General features: G+C 48.0%; 2 protein-coding genes across 5 annotated transcripts in view; one reads left to right on the forward strand and one right to left on the reverse strand.

Annotated features, from left to right (window-relative positions):
• C16H22orf15 (chromosome 16 C22orf15 homolog) overlaps positions 1-13,057 on the forward strand; it is a 30,230-nt gene extending 17,173 nt beyond the window's left edge. Inside the window, exons 1-5 of one of the 3 annotated variants that reach the window (XM_044989526.1) lie at positions 4,721-4,828; positions 9,782-9,868; positions 10,654-10,779; positions 11,247-11,321; positions 11,974-13,057. In XM_044989526.1, coding sequence (XP_044845461.1) covers positions 4,804-4,828; positions 9,782-9,868; positions 10,654-10,779; positions 11,247-11,321; positions 11,974-12,143 — 483 coding nt within the window. In that variant the 5' untranslated portion in view covers positions 4,721-4,803 and the 3' untranslated portion in view covers positions 12,144-13,057. Of the gene's footprint in view, positions 1-4,720; positions 4,829-5,971; positions 6,098-9,781; positions 9,869-10,653; positions 10,780-11,246; positions 11,322-11,973 lie in introns of those variants that run through there. The other 2 variants (XM_044989528.1, XM_044989527.1) reach the window with 2 other exon arrangements.
• Positions 13,058-18,585: 5,528 nt separating this feature from the next.
• On the reverse strand, positions 18,586-23,602 carry CHCHD10 (coiled-coil-helix-coiled-coil-helix domain containing 10). 2 transcript variants are annotated; one of them, XM_044989424.1, is made up of 4 exons: positions 23,453-23,602; positions 22,017-22,236; positions 19,511-19,658; positions 18,586-18,870 (listed from the first exon to the last, which is right to left on the reverse strand). In XM_044989424.1, exons 1-4 carry the CDS (start codon positions 23,500-23,502, stop codon positions 18,851-18,853), a joined length of 438 nt encoding a protein of 145 aa, XP_044845359.1. In that variant the 5' UTR covers positions 23,503-23,602; the 3' UTR covers positions 18,586-18,850. The 2 variants fall into 2 exon arrangements, with proteins under 2 accessions (XP_044845359.1, XP_044845357.1); XM_044989422.1 differs by having other exon boundaries at positions 22,017-22,239; positions 23,453-23,600.
• Positions 23,603-23,870: the final 268 nt, after the last annotated feature.

A 23,870-nucleotide genomic window follows, 5' to 3' on the forward strand; every position in this document is an offset into this window, starting at 1 on the left:
TTGAAGTCAATTGGAGTCTTTGGATCAGATCAATGATCCCTTTGAAAAGCAGGGGAAATATTAAGAGTAAATAAACTCTGTTCAAAATACTGATGGTTCCTTCTCAAATGTAAAAAGATCATATTTCTGAAACAATTGACAATGGGCCATGTACAACAGAAGGAGCACTATAATTTATTTAAAACCTAGGATATGTTAAATATATTTGATGATGATGACTATACTCATCCTGAATTAATAGATCTAACAAACTAGATTCCAGAAAATAGACCTTGTTTCAGCTATTAAAAAAAAATACAATCCAATATTAGAAAAATCAACAGATTTTGTAGACCATTTGTTTTTAGACTAATATAGTTGTTCTGTTATAAAAGCAACTTTAAATTCTGTAACCGTGGACTACATTTTTATTTTTTCAATTTGATTACTATTTTATAATTGTCCATTAAAACAGTCTAAGATATTATTATAAATAACACAGATCAGGAACACTTTTTTTAAATAAGTGTTTATATTATGACAATATTCCATAAATATATTTAGATTTAGCACTGCTAAATTAGCAGGACATTTTTGAAAACAGAGTAAGGTTTTGTATAATGGTACAGGGGAGGCAAATAATTACTCCGTCTCATAAATTCAAGGAAGGAAATACAGTAGGTATAATAACTAGAATTTATAGTATAATTTTTGCCTTAGGGATGGAAAGTATCTACTAGAAAGTCTACCACTACTATAAAATATGGCAAATTTGCCATTTTGGTCAAAATTTGCAAATTCATTTGCAGAAAATATATACAAGAAGCCATGTATATATATTATGTATTTTTTTTGTAAGCAAACTGCAAATTTTTCTCCCCCAAACTATAAAACTATAGAGATTATTATGGAGCCATCTCAGACTATAAAGTATATATGTATTTTAAATCAAACCAATGGAATGTCACAAACTTGTTTTGGATCACATTAAGCTCAGGAGTTCCAGATAGCCCATGCATGGTGTGACCTATTTAGGAGAATTACAACCAACGTACAATTTCACACATTAGAGAGGTGTGATATGATTGGCCTGGTAAATAAGCTAATGTTCCGTGTAATGTTCAAATAAAGTGATACAATGGAAATATTGACAAGGAAATTGCTATAGTTGAAATATAATTGCATGGTCATATGTTGAAGAAGATTTTAAACAAGTCATAAACATGCTTGCATCATAAGTCTTATTTCATAGGAAGCAAGAGAGCTAAGATTTCTCATACACACACAGCAGAGTGTCCGACAGAGAGAAAGAAACAGGAGAGAGAGAAAAAGAGAGACACTCACCCATGACAATGAGATGAGTCCCATTTGTTCTTAATTTAACATGGAGTGGTACTGTGATCACTTCGCAGTAATACAGGCCGCTGTCATTCACCCGCACCTTGGGGATGACGAGAGAGCTGGTGTTCTTTTCAAATTCTAAACGACCCCTAAAATAGTCTTCAGTGACTGAAATAGGGATACTGGTATTGGGTCGAGTCATCCTAAAGGCCAGGATTCTCTTGGACACATTTTTATGGGTCATCTCATACATCCAGATTATCTCATAGAATGGATCGCCAACGGCAGGGGATCCATCAAAGGAACACTCAAAGGAGACGGGTTCCCCTTCAGTTACCGAGATCATCGGAGGGTTTTCCCCAGAACCTAAAAGGAAAAAGTGTAGTTAAAAGCAGGTGTCTCACCAAACTCTAGACCTTGCTGTTTTGTAGGGAATGACTTCAATTAGTTCAACCTACTTCCATTTTATTTGCTGTTAGTGGTTTTGTGTGTGTGTGTGTGAATGTAGCACGGGTGAAAGGTGCCAGATTGACCACCTTGGAGAATTAATTTCTCTGTTTAGCCACAGATCAGACACAGCATAGACAAGTCTCCAGCATTACAAGCTTCCACCACATTGTCCAGCAATATGCCTCATTGCTGACCTTGACTTTAATCCCTGTGGAGTCCTTGGGGATGCATCATTGTGACGTTTCTGTTACTGTGTATGATGTGATGGGGTTCTGTGTTTTTCTATCCATTGAGTTAATTGTACAATCAGATACTATTGGGAACACCACCTCCATCTGATGCTCTGTGTGCCTTCTGTTCAATAAAGTAATCTTATTTAGATTGAACATAACTTTATAGGATAGATAATATAAATGCCCTAGGCTTTCATTCATCTCAGGGGAATTCTCAAGGATTTTGCAAACATTCTTTCTTAAATTTTTGGATAGCAATAAAATCTAGTTTGATACACAATAATGCCCCCAATTTTTAATCTGTTCCCCAAAATATTTAATGCTACCTAGATAATATTTCCTTATCAATTATATTACTCAATTTACTTTTGTAATAAATTCCAAGAACTAATTATTTAATCTCATCATTCTACAGAGCCCAAAGGAAAACATGACTGGGAAAAAAATCGAATTAAATTGTTTCTTTGTACATAGGAGAAGGGATTGTTTCCATTTCAAAGCAACTAGGTCCCATGTTAATTTGCCAGATTATACTGCAATCATGAGTTATATTTGAATACTAAAGCATAATTACATAGACACTGCGATATATATTTTTTCATTTGAACACAGTTCAGAAGAAAACTACACCTGCTATTCAACACAAAAGCATTTTTACTCACTTATTTTTCCATCTATATGAAAGCAGGTACTCTTTTTGGTGAATATCTCATTGCTAATCTGGATTCAGCAGTTTGTATGTCAAGTTCCATAAAAAAACAAAATCCAAAAAGAATAATTCTCCTCTGATGAACCAGAAATAATGTAATTCAAATAACGAATAAAGACTGTCAGCGAGAAAACACAGCCCTAATTAACAGAGGTAGCCCTGGTGCACAAAATTCAATTCAAACTCAAATTTCAAGCCCTTTAGAGATCTGGATCTGGGGGCTTGGTTCGGCTCGTTAGAAGAATGGGTCAGATCCATGTTTGGCTTCTGAGTTTCTCCAAGTTCAGGGCAGTTCTGATCTGGGTTCATGGTTCAGGCTCATCTTTAATATTCCAGTTTCAGCCACCCCAACCCCAGTACTGCAGGTTTACATCTGTTTCTTCCACTGAGCAAACTTCCCAAATGCCCAAGGCAGGAGAACACCTAAATAGTGTGACTCTGCTTACCTAGGGAAAGGAACACTTCCTGCAAGAAGGAGAGCACCAACACAGAAACGAGAAGAGCCATGTTTATCCCATGTCCTCTTGTCTCTCTCTCTATCTCCAAAGCCTCATGTTGCTCATAGAGTCTGCAGACACCATTAATTGACAGAAGAGGCTGCAACCTTGGCGGGCGTCTGAATAGGAAAGAGAAAAAATCTCTCACCTCACCCAGGGACGTAGTCTGCAGTGTGCATACGACGAAACAGTGTGATAAGTAACCCTAATAATAACCCTTCTCTGCCCCCACGGCATTGCAGTGAAGACAACCCAAAGCACATGCTTCAGAGGAGACATGTCCCACATCAATGCAACCCCAGCACATTGACCTTTTCAAGAAACAACAACAGGGGAGAGTGGATAATGGAAAGAAGATGATCAGAGAAATTAATTGCCAAACTGAAATTACCTGGATGGCAATTTCCCTGTGCTGCTTCCCCTGGAGGAGGAGAACTCCCAGTTCCCTGACGGGACCCCATATTAAAAATGACATTTTCCACTGGAAAGTTTCCTTCCCCCTCACACTTTGACTCCTGATTCTTCCTTGCCTCACAATCCCTCATCACCACTGTCCATAATGTCCAACTTTTACACTGTCCCATCTCATCCAGCAGCCTCATCCTCACTGCCTCCCTTGGCCTCCAACCCTGGATCAGGTCTCACCCCCACAAACACGATCCGTCCCTCAGGCCTTCCTAAACCTAGGCAGCGAGTGTTGGAGTTCTGCTCTGGAGCTAGAGGGCTGGGAGCCCTTGGCCTAGGTAGCAGGCAATATTCTTATCACACTTCAAGCTGAAAGCCCCTATTTTGAATGTGAAAATCTCGTGTTGCTAACATTATGAAACGTGCAGTGTTGTTGTAGCCGTGTTGGTCTCAGGATACGAGAGAGACAAGGTGGATAAGGGAATATCTTTTACTGGACCAACTTCTGTTGGTGAATGAAACAACCACTGCTCAGTGGTTTGAGCATTGGCCTGCTAAACCCAGGGTTGTGAGCTCAATCCTTGAGGGGGCCATTTAGGGATCTGGAGCAAAAAAAAAAAAAGTCAAGGACAGTACTTGGTCCTGCTAGTGAAGGCAGGGGACTGGACTTAATGACCTTTCAAGGTCCCTTCCAGTTCTATGAGTTATATCTATTGCCATATTTTTTAACTTTTGAGCTTAACAAAACTTTGCTTAGCTCAAAAGCTTGTCTCCTTCAGCAACAGAAGATGGTCCAATAAAAGCTATTACCTCACCCACCTTGTCTCTATCATTATGAGGAACCTCCACCGTAAATGAGAGTGATGCAGAGGGCAGAGGCAGGGGAGTCTGATGGATTGAAAAGAGGGGGAGAAAGTGGGATGGGGGAGAGGAGCCGGAACTGGCAGCAGCACCCCGATATGACTCATTTACTTTTTCTTGATCACCTCAGGGCAGCGGGGTGGTGAAGATGAGGCCACTATAGGCAAGTGCAGCTGCAGTCGCAGTGTCCATCAGTGAACCAGGCCTCACCAACTGAGTGTGCAGGGTTGGATGGGAGATGAGGGGTCATGGATGGCAGTGAGTTTAACGGGGACAGAGCAGCCATTCCTGAATGAGCAGAAGGGGGTGAATCAATGGACTAGGGACGATGCAGTCAATTCACAGAAGAGGAGGTGAATCAATGTTAGATAAGGAATTCATTACTTAGAGAGACAAATAAAAATGGCAGTTAAATCAGTTAATGAATCGATAATTAATCATCAGGTAGACAATTAAAGCTGCCGAATAAGTGTGATGGACCAACTAGCAGGGCAATGGGTGGGCAATAGAGAAGGTGGCCGGACAGGCGGCAGGCAGTGCTGCAGGAGAGTCATGGCCAGTTACCAGGGAGCAGTTCAGCCAGCTGAGGTGAGACATCAGCAGCAGTCTGTGGAAGCAGAAAAGGCTGCTGAGGTCTCCTCCCCAGCACTGCTGGTAAGAGGGGCTGGACTCCCCAGGGCAGGGGACAGGCCAGAGAGGTGACAGCCATGCAAGGAGACAAATGACTGGAATTTGAGCATGACGCTGGCACAAGCAGCCCTGCTCTTACCAAAGGTGCCATGAGGTTTGCCTCGATTTGACATCTCATCTGAAATACAGCACCTGTCCCAGCTCGGTGTTTGCTGATGCCACACTGGGTCCTTGCGTTCCGTGCTGACTGACTGGGACCCATGTCACCTTTTGAGTCCCCAACACCCCTTCCTTGAAGTCCCTTGAGTTTCCCTGGAGGAGCAGGGCTTAATTTGTCATGAAAGAGGGGTTGGGGCTCCAGGAATTTTTTTACATTCATAACTGACGTAGCAGGCCCAGAGGTCCCGGGGCTCTGAACTGCCAGGCCCAGAGGCGCCGGGGGCTCTGAACTGCCAGGCCCAGAGGCGCCGGGGGCTCTGAACTGCCAGGCCCAGAGGCGCCGGGGCTATGAACTGCCAGGCCCAGAGGCGTCGTGGCTATAAACTGCCGAGCCCAGAGGTGCCGGGCTCTGAACCGCCGAGCCCAGAGGCACCGGGGCTATGAACCGCCAGGCCCAGAGGTGCTGGGGCTGAGGCCTGGCAAGTCCTGGCACAAATTAAGCACTGCTTGGGGGTCTCCAAGCCAAGGACTGAGCAGAACCGACCCTGCCGACTGGCTCACAGCACAAGGTGCTATGTCTGCGAGTCGTGTGTTTCACCATAAGCAAATACCTCCCTCAAGTGGCGGCTCAGTGGTATTTACATCTTTGCATCTGGAAGGAAACCACTGAGATCAGTGAAAGTGGGGTCATCTCTGAAACAGTCACACAGAGGTGGTTGGAGTGCTAGTCGTTGGGAATGGGTCTGTTTTATGGGGAGGAGTGAACTGGGTGTGAATGTTGAGGCTGATGTCAGGGTTGTTGAGGTACCTTTACCTTAGCGCTAATGTTTGAGGTGGGGATTGTTCTGTGGATGACTTCAATGACCCCTCTTCTCTTAAATTGCGCTTAGCAACCGTAACCATCAACCAACCAGATCCTTTGTTTCTGGATAATATCAAGAGCTAGGTAGCTCTGTGGTATCGGCACAGACCTGGGTCCAACCCATGCTGCCCCTGTGTTGCAAACATGCTACCCACCAGTGAGGCCTGGGACTCCCCTGAGAGGATTCTGGGCAGATTAGATGCCTCCATCAGCTCTGCCCCCCTCTTCCCAGCTCAAGCTGAGGATGACAGAGTTTAGCCATAACATGAGAGTTTGCACCCTATTTCCCAAGACACACCAATCCATCCCCCGCACACACACACCCTCAGCCATATAAGGCAACCTTGTCAGCTACACACTCAGGCCTATAGCCATGACTACACAGCAGAGGCTGTGTGGAGATGACGCCACTAAAAGGCCCCAAGGGACCAAAAATATAAATACCTCACTATTTGCCTGGCAACCATCACCATGGGGACAGTTTGCAGCAGAAAGTGTTGCATTTAGGGTTATATCGCAGCTCAGAGTTCTTCCAGTGTTTTGGGTTACCATGGAAAGAGTCCCAAAGCCAGGAGGAGGCATTGGGCCCCTTGCTAGGAGAGAAAGAGCCCGCCACTGTAAATAAATGGATGGATAGAAGTAGGAAAGGCCTGAAGGGGAGTCAGCATGAACCAGAAAACCATTTAAACTGGCTTCCCCAGTGCCTCCAGGCCAATCCCAGCTCCCCCACTGACTAACTGGGTGGCCTAGGACATGAGTCTCAGTTCCTCTTCTGTAAAATGGGGATAAATGAGGCTTTGCCCATGGTGGTCATGAAACAACATGTATTCCCTGCTGTTTGTAAATGGCTCAGAAGAGGCGCTGTGCAGGCTAAGCACTAGGAATTATCACCATTCAAATGGAGGGAAGGAGGGCTTTGAACCTGTGGCACAAAGTACAGCAATGGCTAGAAATGCAGCCCTATGATTGACTTGGTTTGCCAGCTTTCCCCACACCCATCATATTGAACATGCTCTGTTTACAGTACAGTTATCCTCATGGGACAGAGATTCAGAGTGACTTACCCAAGTCACCCAGCAGAAGAGCTGGGAATAGGACCCACAGCTGCTGTGTCACTATTCGGCATGCTATCTCCTGGACCACACAGCCCCTCTGGCCAAGCCTGGCCTGGCTGCCGGGCCAGATGCTCAGCCTTGTCTCTGGAGACGCAGCAATCGCGGTTACTCTGCCAGTTCTCAGCACCAGCAGTCGAGACTGTGGAGTCAGGGCTGTGCTGGGGATTCCCTGATGCAGCAGACAGCCGAGACTTGTGCAGTCAGCCGGGCTCTGCAGTGCTGACGGCTTTCAGTGGTGGTTGGTTCAGCCAGGCTGGGGCGAGCTGAAAGACATGCAGGGAGAACATAACACAGCACCGGGGTTGCTGAGGCCCTGAAAAAAGATGGGCAAGGAATCCTCTGAATCCAAAGCAGAGGCCCCCGGAATTGTTATTTGGTGATGGTGAGACAGTGGCATCAAGATGCCCTGGAACAATAAGATGCCCTGATGGGCTGGGCAGCCCTCCTAGATGCCTCTGCCTGCTTCAGCAGAGCCCCTGCCCTTAGCCCCTGTCAGAGCTTCGCTGAGAAGCTTTGGAATCTGCAGGAGTTATTTCCCCGTTGCTGGGAAATCGGGTTGTTGAAACCAATAAGAGCATTAACAAGGGAAATGCTCACCCCTCCCCCAGGCTCTCGGCGGGCTAATTATGCCAGTCCTAATAGCAGCCTTTTGTCACCAAGGCTGCCTGCAAGTCTGCCCCAAAACACAAGGCAATCGGAGCACCGTTCACAAAGTCCTCTCGCCTGGGGGAGACGGGCAGCAGTCCCCTTCCTGGGGACTGCTGGGGAGCTTTGGGCCCTGCAGAGTGGAAGCAGCATGTTCATTACAGTGAGATATGGAGGTAAGTGGGGGGAGCTCAGACCCAGCTTCTCCGAATCAGCTGGTTTCTCTGATCATGAACCCTGACAGCATACTTTGCGTTCCTCTTCTTGCCACATTCAGTGATCCTATCCATTTGCCTTAAGCCAGTGGTCTGAGCAGGCGTATTTGGGGAGACAGTGTTGTCTAGTGGTTAGGGAATAGTGCAAGGAGTCAGGAGACCACTGACTCACTGTGTGAGTGCTCTGTGACTCAGTTTCCCCATCTGTAAAACAGGTATTTCACTGCCTTCGTAAACAGCTTTGAGATTGAGGGATAAAAAAACTGAAATCAGAGCTAAGCATTATCTGGTATTATTTGCAGACAGACCTCAGACCATTAAAGGTGACTTTACTCCATCTTTCTAAGGGAGGATGGTCACTGCAGACTTTTACTGTTCTGGGGTTTCAGGGCCATACAGCGTAATGAAGCAATCTGACAGAAGACACCAGATGAAAACCAAGTTCTGGGGTTTTCCAGCTGCCCCTGCTCCACAGAGGGGTCTGTGCTTCTCTGAAGTGCAGCTCCTGCATCCTCAGCAAAGTGACTGTGTAGAAATGGCATCTCTGCTCCCTGTGTCTGCAGAGTCATCTCTGATCACATCAGTGACTATAGCTTTTATATTCATTCGTACTCCTGAGCGCCTCAGCCATGTCCCCTTCCTGCCGAGTCTCACCTGCCTGCTGGGCGACGCTGCCTGTCAGCTTTGGGCCCCTGGCAGAACAGGGGTTGGGAGCAGCTTGTATCACTGCAGACCAACTCCCAGCTCACTTGCTCCAAGTGGACATGCTGTGACCCAGGGCCCATGGCCTGGGCACCAGCAGCAGAGTGAAGGTAGCCCACTGACTGAAGGGCTGTTTAGCTGCAGAAATGGCTCCTCTGAGAAAACGATAGTTTGTTGATTTGCTTTGTAGAGTGAAACCTTCTGAGTACTCTTAAAATGAAGGATTGACAGCTCAGGCGAGGCCCAGCAATAACGTGAGCGGGCACCGTGCGGGCCTTACCCAAACTCAGCTAATGGCCCTCAATCGCAAACCTACAAACTCTGCTATTCAAGCTCTGAGCCCTCAAACATCTCTTCTAAAGCACTGCAGTCCTGACCTGCAGCTCCCCCTGCTAGCCTGCCTCTGGACCCCTGCCCCCAGTCTGTTACGGCACCTCCGTACTGACCTGCACCACCCCGTGCTGCACATGTCCCGGGCCTCTCCAATCTTACTGAATTAGCAAGTTTTTTAGGCAAATGTCCACTGGTGACTAAGCTGAGACTCCTAAACTCAAGTCACGTGTGACATTCGCAGGTTTGCAGAGGGGAAAGCGAAGGGCCCGATCACACCCTAAGTTCCCTATTTCTTCCATTTTATGAGACCAAGTTTAAAAACCCAAACTGACCCCACAGGCATCTTATGAAGCAGTGAGACGTATTCCTAACCCACCAGAATACCCTGGATGCCTCCTGGTCCAGTTTGATTGTGGTTCTAAGGAGCAGGGAAGGAGAAGCATAGGTCTGCAGCACCCCAGGTCTGGCTATACACATCCCCTTCTGCAGTAAAACTTTGCCTCCCTTTTCTGTCTGCCACATTCGCTGACATGAGCAGATAACATCTGTCTCTTCACTTGCTGCGGCTCATTGGGTTGTGCAGCCCCTAAACTTGGGGAAAATCTCGGTCTCCTCCTGTGCTAATTCCCTTCCCCTGCTTCACAGCCGACTGCCAAGAGATTGTGAATGTGCACTGCCGGGTCCTGAGCCTCACCATGCACCTGAAGAAGAAATGCCAGTGCAGGCCAGAAGGTACTGTGTCGCCATCCCCCTCTTAACGGGAGCCAAGGCCACCTACCTGAGGGACAGACACATGCTCTTAGAGTATCAGACATGATGAGGGAGCTGGTGGAAAGGTGAAAAATGGGTCAAACTGGGATTAAGTGGGGGGCAGACTGAATTGCAAAAACGATGGGGGTGGAGCAGATGACGTATTTCTCTGTCCTGTCTCATAAAGGGTCATAAAGTTTGTGAGCAGTGTAACATACTAAAGATAATACACTGGAAAATACATTTATAGGAGCTCCTTGAGATCCCAAAGTCCTTTACTAAGCAATAGACAAACTAGACAGACTGCAATGGTTTGCTGGGTGTTTTGATGACCTAAAAATATTGATGTTACGAAACATGGGGGCATAAGCGCAGCATACCAGATGAGGCAACTGAATTTCATGTGTCTGTAACCAGGTCACTTGTCAGGGTGGAGTCTCTCACTGGCTGTGCCAAATGGGAGTAGCTCCACACCTGTCATGGACAGTGCAGATGCAGCTGAAGGCTGCACGGGACACTCAGCAAAATTAATCCACTCAGGGAAACTCAGGAAAATTAATCCAAATGAACTAAAGCTGTGAATTTAAACAGGATTAGTTAAACTGCATTAGATGCTTGTGTGGACACTCTTATTCAGAATTAAAGTGACCTTCATTTGGTTTAAGTCACTTCCTGAGTGACCCTGTGTAGATAAGCCAACCCTAACTCTGTGTGAATTGTAGAGCTGTGGGTACATAGGAACTTCTTAATTCAATCTCTCTCTCCAGATTGCATTGATCTTCTGGATGAATCGGGGACCCTGATGAACCTGAGCGAAGTGAAAAGTCCTGCATCTGAGCTGGCCAGTAAATACCTACAGGAGAGGCAGCGCTACATCCTCATCAGAGTCATTCGTAAGTTACTTGCCAAGACTCTGCATGCTGAGAATGCTGCCATGCTCCCTCCAGGGCAACGTCCCCCATTATAGGAAAGGATCCCCACCTCCTTCCTTCTCTGGGATTTGCTTTGTTCTAAACAAAGGTACCTGAACAAAGTTAGTGGGCTAGCCATCCTACTGGATAGAAATGAACGAGAAGCACACAAGAGAGCAAAGGTACAAGCAAACAAAGGAAATTATCAGCGTCCATTGCAAATGGACACTGCAAAATAATGTATGGATGTAGGTAGGTGGATAGATAGAAACCATGCAGCAATTGTATCATGACAAACTCCCAACCCCAAGTGCCATGCTAGTGTGAAACAGTTACTTCTTCTTGAAGTGACTTAGCAGAACTACACAAGCTAAAGCAGGTCTTATGGCCCAGGAATTTTTTCCAGGATATGAAATGAAGGAGCATGGTTCTACTAATTCTGTTGGCAGGAGGAGAAGGCTCGGAATCAACCTACTACGAATCTCTACTGGAGAACCTGGAAAACCACCATCCTGAGCTGGCAGGTGAGAGCTGGGCTCCCAGTGCATCAAATCACCATAGGGAGACCAGTGATATAGATGTATAACATCAGACATTGTCAGTCAAATCCCTGCCCTGTGTACCATCATGAGCCCCTGCATTTCATACCCCTTTTGCAGAATTTGGCCTGAGGTTTGTTTGTGACTTTTCCCAGAACTGACTTGGCCAAAAATTGTTGTTGCTCTGGCTAAAGGAACAAAAGATCCAAGGAACATAGGTGAAAAAAGGAACAAAACTAAAAGCCAAAATGTGTATGTTTAGCTTAAGCCAGGAAGTATTCCCCATCCTACTAGGCATGCAGCTTTCCATCTTCAATGTTCCGTAAACATTGTCCTCCTAATCCTCATTGCATCCAGGGGTGGTGGGTACATTACCAACACCATTTCATGCATGGGACAACAGAGGCAGAGGGATGAAGTGTTTTACATTAGGATAAAGAAGGACAGATGGTCAGAGCAGGGATTAGAAAGCACAGGAGTTCCTATCTCCTAATCCTGGGCTCAGGCCACTAGGCTTCATCACTCTTTCTATTGCCATATAAACAAAGGAAGGAACCAGTTAGCTGGCAGAATCCTCAATTTAGTAGACAGGAGCCTAGCAAGAAACTAACAGGTGGTTTCTGGGTTTGCTTCCCAGAGCGGCTGCAGAAGTTACCAGCACACCCTCAGCTGAAGGACAACACGAGGAGGAGTTCCATGCAGAGAAAGTTTCGCTCACTTAAGGAACCACTCCTGGGCTCCCCAGCCAAAGTCAGAAGCACACAGCAGAGTAAGAAAGGCTCTGCTCTCTCCAGCAGGCCCACCTAGGTAGGGTATCAGCCCTTGCGGGAACAAGGCCTCCAGCAGTTTGGAAGCATTTTCCAGAGTCCCTACGCAGGGTCAATGTAAGATAGCCAGGTGTAGTCAAACTGTAGGGGAGGATGCAAGAGGCCACTGCTTTATAAGCAGCACACTGCATCCTCCTCACAGCCAGACTGAACCATAATCAGAGACCCCCGGAACCTTTTTAAATGGAAGGCTAGCTAGGCTCATGCCACCCTCTGAAGAAGAGTTTAGGCCTGTCAGGGTAACAGACTAAAGTAGTACAGACTTACTTTTGGTACTAGCAACCGACACACATGGAGCAGGTCTCTTCTGCGTGAAGGTGCCCCCTCTATAGTCACAACCCAACCCAAGCCCCAGTTAATTCCAAATGAAGTGCAACGGCAACACCTTCTAACAACCCCTACTAGAACTAGGGGACCTTTGATGTGCCAGTGTTCTCAGGCCTATTTGCTGCAAGCCATTTCTCCTGCACTGTAAACTCACCTCTCCTCACTCCAGCTAAGGGCAACTAGTACATTTATACTTTAAAAAAAAAAAAAAAGCCAGCCAGCCATCTATTAACATGAGTGAAAGGTAAATGTGTATTGCTTTATTCCTGTTACCACCAGTCTAGGTATAGGAGAGCAAAGTGGATTGTAGTCCGTCTGCTTTATTAAAAGCTTTATTTACATTCCAATGTAAGACTCTTTACGCCCAGTCATGTATAATACAGAAGAGACGCAGCTTGACTTTCAATTGCAGGTTGAGTTTGTAGGGCTGGCTATCAGAGAAAATAGAGTCTTGGAGACTGAGCAAATCTGATATGGAATCCTTGCAAGGCTGCTAGGCAGGAATCCCCCCGTTTCTCTTTCACAGTAACTGCTCTGTAAATGCTTTCAGAAAGGCCACAGTTCCAATGTCTCCTGCCTCAATTAGGAACAGGTTCCTTGTACAGTCGGTTTTTTTGGCTGATTAGGGAAAGTGGCTCCTGGAGGAATATTTTTAGGAAGCAGACTAGAATGTAATTCATAAAATACATAGAATAGATACAGTGGTTTAAAAGATTGTGGGATGTGCAGTTTTGTTCAGCAGGGAACTGGTTTCTTTCACAGATGCTTTACCGCATGTGCAAACACTGGTCCAATTTTGATCTCATTTCTACTATGTATGTTTGGATTAGTTCTGACTTATTAGGGCTTGGCTACACTTACAAGTTGCAGCGCTGGTGGAGGCTTTCCAGCGCTGCAACAACACCCCGTCCACACTTGCAGGGCACAACCAGCGCTGCAACTCCCTGGTTGCAGCGCTGGCTGAAAACCCATCCCGGCAGGGGTATAAGGAGTGCAGCGCTGGTGATCCAGCGCTGCCCAGCAGGTGTGGACACTCACCAGCGCTTTACCTGTCCTCCAGGGAATAAGGAGGTATCCCAGAATTCCTGTTCAGCCACTCTGCACATCAGTTTGCACTCTACTGCTCTTGGCTCAGGTGACCCGCCCTGTAAATGACCCGGGAAATTTAAAAATATCCTTCCTGTTTGCTGCACCAAGGTGTGGAGTGAAATCAGTTTTAATCAGTTACAGGTGACCATGCATCCAAGCGCCAAACGAGCCCCAGAATGGAGCACTGGTGAATTGCAGGACCTCATCAGTGTTTGGTGGTGAGGCATCTGTTCAGGCACAGCTGCGCTCCCGGCCGTAGGAATTACGATATCTTTGAGCAGATATCAAGGGCCATGCTGGATCGGGGCCATGATCGGGACGCAGTACAATGCAGGGTGAAAATTAAAGAGCTGCGGAGTGCCTATTACAAAGCCCGAGAGGGGAATCGACGATCCGGAGCTGCTCCCACACGACCTTGCCGTTTTTACAGGGAGATGGATGAGATACTTGGGGGTGACCCCACTGCCAATCCCAGGATAACGATGGACACTTCTGAGCAGGCTGGGGGACAGGAGGAGGAGGCGGAGGAGGCGGAGGCGTGGGGGGGGGGGAGGAAACCGCGAGTGAAGCTCCTGGCATGGGGGAAGAAACCGCAGATTCCCTGGAGGCATGCAGCCAGGAGCTCTTCTCAAGCCAGGAGGAAAGCACCCAATCGCAGCAGCCAGCAGTTGCAGAAGGACAAGCAGAGGAGCGTGTTACCGGTAAGCGGCTTTTATTTTCTGGGTGAAATGTTTCTGGAGAGGAGGGGGGGTTATGGATGCATGCATGCCAGCCTCTAGATGTGGAATAGCCCGTTGATGTGGTCTATCACGTCGCGGTAATCTGCCTCAGTTATCTCAGCAAAAGCTTCATCCAGAGCGTGGGCAATATGCCTGCGCAGGTTTATAGGCAGAGCCACTGTGTCCCTTGTCCCAGTGACGGTGACGCGTCCGCGCCACTCTTCTGCCAGTGGTGGGGGGACCATTTCTGAACACAGGCAAGCCGCATAGGGTCCCGGGCGGAATCCACATTGCTCTAAAAGAGCCCCCCGCTGTTCCCTAGTGACTCGCAGTAGGGAAACATCTTCCAGGATTAAGTCCTGTGAAAAATGTTGGGAGACTCTTTAGTGAAGAGATAGGGAGATAAGATCACCCCTGCATCTGCATTTCACTCAACCCCTCTAGCACTCCAGATTACCCGAAGCAACCAGCTCCCCTCTTACACCCAAGCCCCACTTCTCCCCCTATAAGCACTGCTCACTCACCATGTCGTGGCTTCTGTAGTGTTATGCGTGTGGGTAAAAGAATGCTTAAATAAGAACTCACTCCCTCAGTGTAACAATTCATGTCTGGAGATAGTGGATACAATGCTGCCCGTGTTAAATGTTGTCATTTCTGTTTCTACAGTGACCTTGACTACTGGACTGCCCAGATGTTCAACATCACAGAGGCTTCAAAATTTGAGAAAAAATCCCCGAAAGAGCAAAGAAGACATGCTGAAAACTGTTCTTAATCAGTCTGCTCGAGAGAGTAAGGACTTGAAGGATTGGCGAGAGAAAGAAAGCAGGACACGCAAGAGAAATGCAGTGGCCAAGAGGAAAACCACGGAGCGGCTGCTAAGCATCTGTGAGCGCCAAGCGGAGTCTATAGAGTCACTCGTTGCCATTGCAAGCAGAGCACTACCGTGCTACTCCCTCCCACCCGCCCCCCGTCCTTTGTGCCTTGTGCCCCAATGTCAGCTCAAACCACCTTTCCCCAGCATCCAGGTTCTTACCACCACCAGCTGCCTCCAACACCTGTATGTTCCCCAACCAGCCCTGATACCTACCACCACCCTTACCCTCTGCATTCAACCCCCATCACCATGCAGTATATGAACCCTGAAGTGCAGGATTCATTAAACAGCAATCCAGACAGGGCATATGCAAACTTGTGACTGTACAGTTCACCAACCCACACCCCCCTGCCCTCTTGTGTTCATGAAATGTTGTGTGTCTGTCTGTCTGTCAAGGAAGTTTTTTTCTTTTCAATAAAACAATTCTTGGCTTTGAAAAACAAGTCTTTATTATAGCAGATAGTGAAAGATACCTTAGCCCAGTAAAGAAAGAGGCACTACAAATCCATATATTATTATGGATAATAGAATAAACAGTGTAAGCAGTGCAATTCACTCCCATGCAAGGCAGCAAACATTTATTGTTGGCTTTCAGCCTCAAATTCTTCCCTCAGGGCATCCCTAATCCTTGTAGCCCTGTGCTGGGCCTCTCTATTAGCCCTGCTCTCTGGCTGTGCATATTCAGCCTCCAGGACTTGAACCTCGGTGGTCCATGCCTCACTGAATGTTTCACACTTCCCTTCACAAATATTATGGAGGGTACAGCAAGCGCATATAACCGCGGGGATGCTGCTTTCCCCCAAGTCTAGCTTCCCATACAAGCAACGCCAGCGGGCTTTTAAACGCCCAAAAGCACACTCCACAGTCATTCTGCACCGGCTCAGCCTGTAGTTGAACCGGTCCTTGCTCCTGTCAAGCTTCCCTGTATAGGGTTTCATGAGCCAAGGCAGTAACGGGTACGCGGGGTCTCCAAGGATCACAGTGGGCATTTCGACATCCCCTACTGTGATCTTCCTGTCTGGGAAAAAAGTCCCTGCCTGCATCTTCCTGAACAGGCCACTGTTCCGAAAGATGCGTGCATCATGCACTTTTTCCAGGCCAGCCTGTGTAAATGTCAATGAAACGCCCGCGGTGATCCACAAGCGCCTGGAGAACCATAGAGAAATACCCCTTCCGATTAACGTACTCTGATGCCAGGTGGGGGGGGGCCAGAATAGGAATATGCGTCCATCTATCGCCCCTCCACAGTTAGGGAAACCCATGTGTGCAAAGCCATCCACAATGTCCTGCACGCTCCCCAGAGTCACGGGTCTTTCTTAGCAGGATGCGATTAATTGCCTTGCAAACTTGCATCAAAACGATTCCCACGGTCGACTTTCCCACACCAAACTGGTTCCCGACCGACCGGTAGCTGTCTGGAGTTGCCAGCTTCCAGATTGCAATAGCCACTTCGCTTTTCCACCGTCAGGGCAGCTCTCAATCTTGTGTCCTTGCGCCGCAGAGTGGGGGGCGAGCTCAGCACACAGTCCCATGAAAGTGGCTTTTCTCATACGAAAGTTTCTGCAGCCCACTGCTCGTCATCCCAGACTTCCATGACGATGTGATCCCACCACTCAGTTGCTTGTTTCCCGAGCCCAAAAGCGGCGTTCAACGGTGCTGAGCATTTCCGTAAATGCCGCAAGCACTTTAGTGTCACACGCGGCAGGCAAATCCATATTGATATCATCGTCGGAATCCTCACTGTCACTTTGGAGCTGAAGGAATAGCTGGACAGCCAAACGTGTTGTGCTGGTGACACTCATCAGCAGAGTCCTCAGCAGATCGGGCTCCATTTGCCACAGAAATCGCGATTCACACAGAGAGTAACAGAAAGACACTCACAATGGCGCCAAACGCTGCTGGAAAGAGTGAATGCTGGGATGTGAAGCGATGCACCACGGGGCGCTGGCAAACAGGAAGCGGAATGACCCGCACACTTCCTTCCCCTTCCCACAATACTCAGCGCCAAAACGGCGCCAAAACGGGACGAGGTGCTCTGTGGGATAGCTGCCCACAATGCACCTCTCAATACAGCGCTGGAAAGTGCTGCAAGTGTGGCCACACTGCAGCGCTGGTAGCTGTCAGTGTGGCCACACTCCAGCGCTGGCCCTTCCACAGCTGCATGACCAGCGCTGTAACTCCCAGCGCTGCAACTTGTAAGTGTAGCCAAGCCCTTAGTTATTCCAGATTTATAGTGGTGTTCCCGAGATCAGAATCTCACCCTTTATTCACAAAGCAGCAAGACTTGAGAGAGTGTCCTTTGCAGTCTCTCCCGGGACACAGCACAGAGCAGTCTGACCGCAAGCCATAGTTCAGGAGACACTAACCACTGCCAAAAGTTAAGATCATGAAATTTTGGAGAGGGAGAGGCCTACATTGCAAGACTGGGGTATATCCACTATTTTGTTATTTTTAGAGAAGAAATACAACTTTCCAGTTTTGCTAAACAGCAAAGAATAACAGAACTGCACCAGCATAGACTGTTTCCAGCCACTGTCTTCCTTACAAATCCATACAAGGAATGAGATTCAGACAATACTGTCCAGTGTTCAACAGCAGCTAGAAAGCTATAACAACTAAAATAACCAGAGTTTTGAGAGATTTTATCCATCTGCAAAGAAAATCCCAACATTAGTATGCAAAGCATTTTTTTTGCTGGTCACAGAGCAGCTACATTCCTTCCAGCTGAAGCCTGCTGACTGTTAGTGTCAGTTTCAATTGTGCCAAGCTAACCCAAGTTGTTCCATAGCCCATAAAACTGAAAATGTTGCATTTTGCAAAGCCAGGTCTGTGTGGAGTGTCAAATGCATTTTAAAGAAAGAAAGTACTTGTGGCACCTTAGAGACTAACAAATTTATTGCATCGCAGTTACTGACTAGTTGTACCTGATTGTTAGATGAGGCCTTGCAGCTCCTAGTGCTATGTTAAAGCTACATGTGGCACCAGTGAACTTACCCTGATGCTAATAACCTTCAGCATATTACTTAACCCACTAAGACCCAAAATAAGATCAGCCAGCTGTGTTCTTAGTCAGGCAATTGACACACCTCTCTGTCCCAGCCATGTCCATGAGCTGAGACGATATTCAGATTTACAAGAATCCTAGTCAATGAAGCACTTGCAGGGCAGTGCTCTTAGAGATTATCTCTGCTCTGGCCTTCTGAGCAGACAAAAATAGTACAGCAGGGGTTGTACACGTGTCCTGCTAGAGAAAATCCAGGCCTGGCCTTGTTTGGTTTTGCTGAGTCATCCAGCTACATGGATTTTAATTATTCCGCTCCCCTTGTTTGGGAAGGAGACGAAGAAAACACATTCAGAGATTAGAATGACATCCGCAGTTTAATCTACAGTAAGAAAAACATACAAACTAGTCATAGATTAAAATAAACCTTCTCCTTTTATTGCATATTTCACTGTAGCAAATCAAATGAGATCTGGATTCTAAAAGCCCCATCAAATTCCAAAGCATTGTTCCTTCTTGGCAATTCTAGAAGCATGTTAGCGCTAAGTGGTTCCTTCCACTGGTCGGACTATCATTCCTTTCACCTGGTTATGTTAGTCACTAGCCATTCCTTCCAGTCTCTTCCACTCTTGTCTGTACTCCAGGCTCCTGTTTCCCTGTGTTAGCACTGAATGTCTTCACAAGAGGGAGGAGACACCTACAATAGGAGAGGTTGGAGAAGCTCAAGTTCAACATTAGGCAGACGGGACCCTCATATGTCAAATGCCTGAGTGAGGTGAATGCCCCAGGATTAGCCAGAATGTGCAAACAGGGGTACCAGTTCAACCAAGCACACAAGGGGGTTTTGTCTACTCCAGGAAAAGGGAACCCTTCTGCCCCAGCAAATGGGCAAGAAACAAGGGAACTGGCTGGCAGTGGTCTGGGAAAGGAGTAGAGTCCCCAAAGGAACATGACAATAGAGCATCCAACCCCTAAAAAGGGATCTCCAAGCCCACTATTAGGAACACCAATTTCATTCTGCTAAGACGTGGACCAAAGGTGTCCCTCTACCCCTTTCCATGATTCCTGAGCATCTTTATGGAGAGGACTACACTACTGAAACGGCAGAGATGTGAGACTCTGGAGTCACTTCAAAGAGAAGGACAGCAACCTCTTCCACATTAGGGGGTTTGGTTTCTTTAGGAGGAACTATTAACAAGCTGCTGTTCGAAAGCTCAGAGAGTCCTACCAAACTAAACCACACTAGTCTTTCAAACATTAGCTCGTCAGTCCCAGACTGGATATCTGCCCATCACTGCACCTCCAGCGAAACCAAAGCAAAAAAACCAAACACTCACCATTATTATATTTGCACTGCTTCAGTGCCTCGTTGAAACCTTCACACAAGGTCAAGTCACTCTGATTGGTAGCACATTCCAAGAACTGCTTCATCTCATAGTGGCAAGGGCCATACTGCGGCTGCTGGAACGCAGGCTGCCTGGGCTCCTACAGACACCCCAAGAAGAAGAAAAAAAATCCCAGTTTAGGGAGACTAACTCTGGGACAGACGGAGACAAATATAATGATCTATCATGTCTAGATTTTCCTGTTCCCCTGCCAGTCAGGGCAAATATGTGACTAAACTGAGCTCATATCCCATCATCTTGCATTGTTTTCAAAATAATTACAGTCCCAAATTCTCAGTGCGTAAACAAATAGAAGGGAGGGCCATGACGGAGAAATAAAAACCTTTCCTAGACACCAGTAGTCTCACATTAGCGAAAGCAGCATTCCAAATGAAAGGTTAGAATAGGATTTTCCCCCATTCAGAGCAGCTTCCTTCATGCCACTCAAGTTGTTCGGATGTATACACTTAGACTATGTTGTGATAATTCAGCCTACAAATTTGCCCCTGGATTGTGAGCTCAGCGAGTGAAACCTCATCACGTCACAACAAATGCGGATTGATTGTGTTAAGATCATGCCTAGTAACAAGAAAAATGCACCGAAATTGGTGTCAGATATTAGGCCTAATTGGTTGACAGAATAACCTGGGGATGGGCTATTCCACCCATCACTCCCTTTTGGGGTCCTCAAAGAAAGATACTTTGGGGAGGAAAAATTGGCTACTGGAGCAAGCTTCACCATCAGGGCTGCCACCCCTACCCTCTCCTGAGACTCCAGGCCTCATCATCCTGATCCTGAGAGATGTCCTGACCAGACCAGGCCAGAGAGTGGGACCCACCTGACATCTGGGATATGAGACTTGGCCTCAGCACCACCGCTTGGTACTCTTCTCCTTCCCTATCTTCTCTCTTTCCCCCCCCCCCCCCCCACTGTCTAATAAGCATCTGGCTTATCTGGCCATGACTGCATATTTGGAAACAATGCTATAAGCCAGTAACCAGAAAGAGGCAGCTAGAAGTAATACCCCAAGCAGCCCAATGCCAGTACAAGTTTGCCAGGTCTCAGAGCGCTGATAGAACCATGTGCTGTGTCTGTGTTTTTCCAGCATCGAGGTTGCAAATGAGAATCAAAACTAGAGATAAAAGCTCTATTGTCTCTCTCTGCTGTTCTCTCTCCCTCTTTTGTCTCAAAAGAAGCGGGATTAGACTTAAAACAGCAACAGCTCCAACCCACCTCACTAACTTATTCTCTTCTCCCCAGAAAGCAGAGTTCTCTTTGATACGATCTAAGACTGTCAGACAAGAGGGGAGGGGAATTCCTGCTAAAAACTCTCTCCAGCTAAAGGGAAAAAGAAGGCCTTAAAACTTTACCGTTACAGCATTTGAAAGGTCTTTCATTCTTTTCTGTATCTCTTAATAAAAAGTTAAAAGGATTTTTAATGGTGCATTTGCCATGGTACTAAGCAGGCTGAGGTCTTCTGTATGCCAACCCCCAGACCTTGTTTAAAAGGGTTTACTGCTGGGCAGTGACTGGGGTAGGTTGACACCTCTGACTCTCTGGCCCCACACATTCCATGGGAATTACTAGAACAGCGACCAACATTCAGCCAAACAAGTTGCAGCTTAAAACGCCAACCACGTTTTATGTTGAGTTCCAGTGGGCTCCTGTTCCAATACTTTGTTCCTGCAGGACAGGTGGAAATTGGAGGCTTCTGGACTTTAACTGGCCACGTAGACTTCACGACTAGCTACTGAGACAGGGATTCTTACCTGTTTTCACAGTGGCTAGCACGATTGGACCACAATCCCCATTTACAATACCCAGGTGCTACCACCACAGAAATACACTCTGCCTTATGTTCCATTTAAAGAAATATTCTAGAGAGGGCAGTGATGCGAAGCAAAGAGGCAGAATGATTGGGAAGGCAACGTCTCCATCGCTCTGTACTGGAGGCCTTTTAGGAAGCAGCTCCACATCCAACAAGTAACCTTGACTACAAGAGTACAGAGCTTTGCAGAAAAAGCCTTTCTAAAGGAGATGCTAGGGTTTTTCGTATGGGCACAGCCTGCCTCCCCCAACACTTAGAGACCTAGCTAATCCTCAGGGCAGGCTCTGTTTTACGTAACAGTTACTCCACAGGTTGCACTTTGCTAATAATTTCTACTTTCGGATGCCCCACCAAGCGATGGGAATTGTACCATGTCTCTCCACGGTGACAGGTGGATCCCACTTAAATCTCAGGTTTAGCCTGACCAAACTAGTTCTAGGCACAAACACGCCCCTACACACAAGGGGCCTCAGAGGCTCCTTAGTAAGAACAGGGCTTAAAGTGGATATTGTTTTTGTTCTCCTGGAGTGTATGAAGGCCCTCTAGGACACCTGACAACCAGCCCTGCTTCCTGGACTCCAGGAACCTCTGAAGAATAGTTTCTTGGTGAAACCATGGAGCTGCATTACCTGGATAGTACTGGCTGGTTTCGCTGGCTCAGTGCTGCTACCGCCACTGAATGCCCCAGTGAGAGCACTGCCAACCACGTGGCCCACTGCAGATCCAACAGCAACCCCAGCAGCAGTGGTAGCCATCTGGGCCATCAGGCCAGGCTGCTGGGGCTGGCCTGGGGCTGCAACAGCTGAAGGTGGAGGATGAGCTGGTGGGTGAGCATGAGCTGGGGCTGCACTGCTGAGCACAAGAGAAGTGAACAAGGAGAGGAGAAAGTTTAATGAAACTTGTAAAGGAGGGAGCTTACACTAGACATAACTATCATAGGAATCAGATACCCCAGCAGCTCGCCTGCTTGTGGTCCCACCTAGGTATATTCCAAGGGCGGGTAAGAGGGAGAATACACTGTGTGGTACTTTTCTGAGACTGGTTTGCATTCAGTTTAGCAGCAAGTGAAAGAAAAAGGACCCCATGCTACTTCTCAGTTTTCACACAAGTCAGCTCAATAGCTTTGTGGTTACAAATCTGGCACTGCCACCCCAGAAACAGATCTTATTTACTTCCTCCCATACTTGTGTGTGCACAAACTCAGGAATTTATTCCATCTTCTAAACATACACCCACTTGCAGGCAATTGTGTCAAGATGACACCACCATGGCTGAAGTCACCTTGAGACACCCATCCCTCTCAGCCAGCCAAGGGCACTGGTAGGAATACAGCTGGCATTGTACTTTCGCAACTGGTTAGTAACTAGTTGCAGAGCAGGGTCAGGATCCCAGAGGGCGAGGTTTGTCTTTCCAGCCTCAGGAGGAAGTGCAGCGTTTATAGCGGGTGCGATTGTGGGAGGAGCAGGTGGACAGACAGACCAAAGGTGACCCACGGAGCCCCACAGCTGACTTGGGGAGTACTCCGCGTGAAGCCCTCCTGGGGGTGATCACCAGGGCAAAGGGCAGCCCAAGCTGGAGACGATGGCACCGCTAGCCCATTAAGGGGCAGGGATTACACATGACCAGTCTGGAGAGAGTCACCACGAATGCGCCCTTACAACCTGCGCTGAGGATTTGTGCTAAACCGGGTGTTTCACCTTGTATTGGGCTGCCAGGCTCAGCGCGCCTGTCCCGGCCCGAGGGAGAGCCGGGAGTGTCTGGCCAACAGAAGCTGGGCCAGTGCCACCCCCCCCCTTGTCGCTCCGGAGAGAGGCGCTGCGCAAGCCCAGGGCATGGTAGGAGCCGGCCCTGGGGCGCAGGGACAGGGCTGGCGCCAGCGCTAACTAATGCCCGCGCCTTTCCCGGGGGGGGGGTCACAAAGGAGCCCGGAGCCCCGGGGGCAGGAGCCGGGCCCCACACGCGCTCTGGGGCAGGGCCCGGGACTCACGCGGACTGTCCCTCCCGGGAGCCCCCGGAGCTCGGGACCCCGCCATAGGGTCACCCCGACACCCCGCCCCCGCCCCACCTGACTGCGGCCGGCCGGGCCGCCGCCGCGCTCCTGCTCCCCCTGGGCATCGTCAGGCCGTCGCCGCCGTCCCGAGTCTCCTTGAGCACGGGCGCCGCGCAGCCGGTTTAAAGGGCCGGCGAGGGAACCCACGTGGCCAGGCTCTGCCGCTCGGCTACTACTGAGCATGCGCCCCGTGAATTGCGCCTGCTCGGTGACCGCTTGTGAAGCCGTTGCCCTCACTAGGCCTGCCATCACTTTGCGCTCTGCGCAGGCGCCCTCACTCCACGTGGCTCCAAGCCAGAAGCTGGATGTCCCAGAGCCACACATTTGACCTTCAGCTGTTTTCCAGAGAGTGCTGGCAGGAGCCAAGCAGGGACGGGCCTTGTGGTCAGTGCAGGAAAATGCCCAATGAAGGCACCTTGGCCTAAGACTCCCA

This window comes from Mauremys mutica, chromosome 16, assembly GCF_020497125.1.
Source record: "Mauremys mutica isolate MM-2020 ecotype Southern chromosome 16, ASM2049712v1, whole genome shotgun sequence".
NCBI classification, from domain to species: domain Eukaryota; kingdom Metazoa; phylum Chordata; order Testudines; family Geoemydidae; genus Mauremys; species Mauremys mutica.

Coding starts and splice junctions, on each gene's coding strand:
- CHCHD10 (XM_044989422.1), bottom strand. CDS start 23,502: ATGCCCAGGGGGAGCAGGAGCGCGGCGGCGGCCCGGCCGGCCGCAGTC. Junction 22,240..23,452: donor GCCCGGCCGGCCGCAGTCAG/GTGGGGCGGGGG, acceptor TCTTGTGCTCAG/CAGTGCAGCCCCAGCTCATG. Junction 19,659..22,016: donor AACCAGCCAGTACTATCCAG/GTAATGCAGCTC, acceptor GGGTGTCTGTAG/GAGCCCAGGCAGCCTGCGTT.